General features: G+C 31.0%; 1 protein-coding gene across 2 annotated transcripts; it reads right to left on the reverse strand.

Moving 5' to 3' along the window:
* Positions 1–1,495: 1,495 nt before the first annotated feature.
* On the reverse strand, positions 1,496–4,600 carry LOC145055540 (glutathione gamma-glutamylcysteinyltransferase 1-like). Of its 2 annotated transcripts, XM_079003896.1 has the most exons (8): positions 4,394–4,600; positions 3,572–3,728; positions 3,223–3,461; positions 2,978–3,141; positions 2,850–2,901; positions 2,542–2,769; positions 2,048–2,449; positions 1,496–1,899 (listed from the first exon to the last, which is right to left on the reverse strand). In XM_079003896.1, the coding sequence occupies exons 1-8, from the start codon at positions 4,466–4,468 to the stop codon at positions 1,813–1,815; spliced, it is 1,404 nt and encodes a 467-aa protein (XP_078860022.1). In that variant the 5' UTR covers positions 4,469–4,600; the 3' UTR covers positions 1,496–1,812. The 2 variants fall into 2 exon arrangements, with proteins under 2 accessions (XP_078860022.1, XP_078860023.1); XM_079003897.1 differs by lacking the exon at positions 4,394–4,600 and having other exon boundaries at positions 3,223–3,472; positions 3,572–3,709.
* Positions 4,601–4,843: the final 243 nt, after the last annotated feature.

A 4,843-nucleotide genomic window follows, 5' to 3' on the forward strand; every position in this document is an offset into this window, starting at 1 on the left:
AAATAATATTTAAAAAAAGAATTTTTAGATTTTTCCATTTATTCTGTATTTTAAAATTATTTTTTAGAATATGTCAGTGTTATATTCTATTAGAATATTTCATGTATTTTTCAAAAAAAAATAAAATTTATTTTTATTTTATTTTTATTTTTTTTAGTTAATTCAAGTTCCGAAAATAATATTTAAAAAAAGAATTTTTAGATTTTTCCATTTATTCTGCATTTTAAAATTATTTTTTAGAATATGTCAGTGTAACGTATTTAAAAAAAAAACGGAATTTTTTTTATTTTTTTTAATTAATTCAAGTTCCAAAAATAATATTTAAAAAAAAAGAATTTTTGGATTTTTCCACTTATTTTGCATTTTAAAATTATTTTTAGATTTGGTCTCACAGTCTCATAAAATTAGAATGGTCTCAAATGAACTTTTATATATATATATATATATATATATATATATATATATATATATATATATATATATATATATATATTCAAATTTAACTTGAATTAATTCTTATATTATCTTATTATTAGTTTGTATGAAAATGTGAAAACGACGGCACAGAAGAACAACTTTATAATAAAAGATTTTATTTTAACATTCAAATTATTGTCGACGAAACGTTGTCTCTAAAGAAAAAGTTATCATTTGCCATTTGGAATTGCCTTCATAATTTCTTTGACATATCGTGTCACTTTAATACAATGCAATCCGAGAGTTGTCCACACTCCACATAACATGCATGTGCACCACTAAATATGTATGGGCATATTTAGAAAAAAAATTATGTCGCGTAAAAAACTACAAAAAGTGCAATTTTATTTGTTTATTCCATGGATGGCTATTTATAAAATATAAAAACTAAATTTTTTTGTTATGTTTGTTATTCTTTTTTCAGAAAAAGAATCTCTTAAAGTTCATTGGTGAATACAATAATATCCAATAATCAACAGTGATGCATTTGATAAGTTTAGTTTAATTTTTTAAAATAAAATCTGAAAGTAAAAAAATAATACCCTTAACCAAGGAATAAAAATATTCACTAATTAAAGTTTCATTATTTTTTTCAGAAGAAAAAAAAAACAAATATAACAAACTTTATCAGTTTTGTGTTGTAAACATTGATAATTGATATCCATATAAAAATATATATTCCTACGTTATCACGAGAATTAGCGTTCTTATTTGAACGTGCTCACAGATATATACATGCACACATCGAGTTGAGTTAAATTGAATATTGTCAGCCCTAAACTCGATCAACACTTAATTTTCAAGATTGACTTGGCCTATATAAATAATCAACACTTTTGAGCTCGATATGATTATTTATTAAAAAGAATATATGTGAGTGAATTACTAAACCCCATCTACTCTACACACACATATTTTCATCATTTCAATATGGACATGTCATAGCCGTTATTCGATATCTAGGGACCAAAACATTGTAATATTTACAAATAATAGTTATTTTAATAACATATGCCCATTGAAATTCCCATATCCACCATCATATCATATATAGGCATTCCATAGGTTACAATTTATTTGTGTTCCAAACCCAACAGTTAAATTTTATGTATACGATCCATTGGCACATCAACAACTATTATTATTTTTTTAGTTTAATAAACTATAACAATAGTAATAATAATAATCTAATATTTTTGAAAAAAAATTATAATATTAAAATCCAATTTTGATGAGACCCAACTTGTATCCTTTTTTAGTTATCAAATATCTGACCTTTTCAACTTTTGTTGAATCTGGTTCTGCAAAAAGCCCAATCTGACCTTCTAAAGTAAGTTAAATGAGTGGCGCACCGAAATCTTCCTCTGTTTCTTCATCTTTGCATCGCTTGAGAATATAGAGTTGACCACGCAAATGCATAATCTGCAATGTCATTGTGTATATAAATGCCATAAATGAAATCTCGTGATCAATAGCCCTAATTCTCATTACAAAACTATAACTTAAAATGTCTGATTTAACCCCTTAATGTGAGCTACTTAACAACATACAAAGAGAATATGGGGGATACCTCTTCTTGAAGCAGAGTAGGAAGACTATCTATTGAAACAAGGCTACTTATGTCCTGCAGAAGCTTCTCATGTTTGATCCCAAACCATGTTTGTGGTGGCAATGCCAGTAAAAGCACAGTGAGGACATCATTAGTTGCAGGGTGCATTTCTAAAGATGAAGGAACAAGCACATCCACTTGTACATCTCCATTGCTTTTTACACATGTTTTCTGACAACAAAATCCATTACTGTTTCCTTCTAGAAACACTGCACCCTGACAACACAGACTATCTGCAATATCAGTCAAACAGGATTCTTTACGTAAACATGGAGACTCTTTCTCTCTTGATTTCCCAGTTAACAGAAAATCTGTTACGTGTTTATGTAGACGAATCTCTTGTACTTGTTTCAAGATCTCTTCCTACATAGAACAATATACAATGTTATGTTATAGTATCAAGTATGAACACACATACTATTAAGGTGTTGGTTGTTTTGTTTTTTACAAGATACCTTAACACCAAGTCTTTCTTTTTCTTCTGGACTTAGGGTTTGACCAGCATCTTCTCTTCTCCTAACTTCAGCAACCCACTTGATGAATTCAAGAAACTTTGATGGAAGAGAATTGAAAACAATTGCAAGAACATCTTTCACATCTTTCACATCCTTACAACTTAACAATTTTGGAACATCTTCAACCAAATACTCAGCAATCTTGATCCAGCTCTCATGCTTACAGCTCTGCAACAAAGATGCCCAATATTATATACACAACACACTAAGATCACATTCACATTCACTATTTAATCACATGAACAAACCAAGGTGTACAGAAGTGCTGGTGATCGATGAAGCCTGGATATGAGCATGAATCTGAGAAAGAACAAGAAATTATCCATGAACACAAGATCTACTACAATTTCATTCTTATTAAAGTTTTATTATTTACCCTCTACGAAATCCACTTGAGTCATCGATGGTATCCATGGCTTCCCATAGGAGTGTTAGTGGGACCCAATGAGGAGGATACTTAAAACGAGCAACATCCAAAACTAACACCATGTCCCTTCCTGCATGATAACCACCAATTGGTGAAAAGTGCCCACTACCTGTCTGCATAATAAAGAAATGACTTTCATCATATCATATTATCATATCCAACAATAGACACTAGAGATTAAAGTTAAAACTAGCCTGTTTAAAAGTCCCTCTGTTGTACGATGAGATCAAATGACAATCATCAGAAGTGGAACATGAGATTACATGCTTGCGAAAGTCATCAATATTGCTTTGATTTGTGCGAAAAGCTTCAACTTTGGCTCCAGAACAATGAGCCAAACATACAACTTTCCCAAAAGAAATGCCTTCAGCTTTAACCTTTTCCAGAGGCTCACAGCAATCCAGCATAGACTCATCAAACCATCTCCAAGGACCTGCAACAGAACTGATTATCAAAATATAAGAGTGAAATTATTTATATACCCTTATTTATCTATTACTTTCTTAGATAATCAGAATTTTCCAAATCAAGGATACAGATTACCTTTCCATTTTCTTCCTGGATCAATAGATAGTGCATTCAAGACCATAGCTAGGGTAGCTAATCCACAATATGCAGGTTCTGATTGTGTCTGAAAGTAAGAGATTAACTTAAAAAAGCCTTCCATGGTTCCACCTTGTATAGCTTCTATGAACAATTGCTGCAAATGTAGAGCAAGTATGGAGATTAGTTGCAAGAAACAAGCAGGCAAAAGTAGTGGTTAAGGCAACAATGCACTCTTCACCAGAAAATTTTGCTTAGTTAGATTAAAATGGCCATGGCTAACATCTCGCTACTAGTACCATAACAAGAGTGCTAAAAGCACTCCTGAAAGACTATTTTGATAAGTCTTTAGTTGAAATGCAATCAGATGTAGTGAACAGTACAAGGAATTCCTTCCGAGAAGAAGATCTACATTTCGGATCTTTTAGTCAAACCTAGTCCTTACCAAATGAAAAATGGTAACATAATTTCTGCAAATTAAAATCAAACGTATTCTACTTGTAACACTTGTTATAAAGTTAAATGCAAAAATAATTTGAAGTCGAAGATTAGTTCTTTTGATGTAAGAGCGTTACTGAGTCATAATGTATCTCGATTTTTTTGAACTTTAAACATAGTACGTCTTCTTACACAATCCATACACCCATTTAGTCGACATTCGACCTTTTTAAAATCAAACTAATATCCACATACTAATTTACACGATCGAAACAAAAACTAAAAGGAGCAAAATAAACTAGTTTCAAAACAGCAAGACAAATTCATTAAACTCAAAAACCTAATCGAGCACAGATGGCAAAACGATAGGAGTAAAGAACCCACCTTCCCTTCGGGAGAAGCGAAATCAATAGCAGGAGGTGATGGAAGAACTCTCCTATACAAACCTGCCATAGCCATCAGACGACAATGTCAAGATCAGTCGTTGATTTCTAGGGTTTGTAGAAAACCGAGTGTATTTCGACAATCGTAACAAAACCCGCGTAAGTTTAACGGTTTCAAAAAGGAGGCTAAAATGCCTTACGAAAGATAGGAATCCATCTCACTTAAGGTGGGCATGCTTTTGTGAAAGATATTGTCGGACTGACTAGCACTAGTTTATTTTCCGAGTTTTTTTTTTGTCGTGTTTGGTAAGCCAAAAATTAGCTGATAAACTAGCTTTTTGAAAAGCTACTTAGACTATCTTTTTAGAAATTTTTTTAAAATTTTCCAAATATGCCCCTTAATTAATTATAGAAACATATATTCTTACATGTCTTTTTATGTAATTTTATA

Source organism: Lactuca serriola, chromosome 5, assembly GCF_051521515.1.
Source record: "Lactuca serriola cultivar US96UC23 chromosome 5, Lser_US96UC23_V15, whole genome shotgun sequence".
Classification (NCBI taxonomy): Eukaryota; Viridiplantae; Streptophyta; class Magnoliopsida; order Asterales; family Asteraceae; genus Lactuca; species Lactuca serriola.

What these genes read in the sequence shown, in the direction of transcription:
- LOC145055540 (XM_079003896.1), bottom strand. Translation starts at nt 4,468, where the DNA reads ATGGCTATGGCAGGTTTGTATAGGAGAGTTCTTCCATCACCTCCTGCT. An exon ending in TCAAGTGGATTTCGTAGAGG is followed by an intron (nt 2,902 to 2,977) that starts GTAAATAATAAA and finishes GTTCTTTCTCAG; the next exon opens with ATTCATGCTCATATCCAGGC. An exon ending in AAGAAAGACTTGGTGTTAAG is followed by an intron (nt 2,450 to 2,541) that starts GTATCTTGTAAA and finishes TGTTCTATGTAG; the next exon opens with GAAGAGATCTTGAAACAAGT.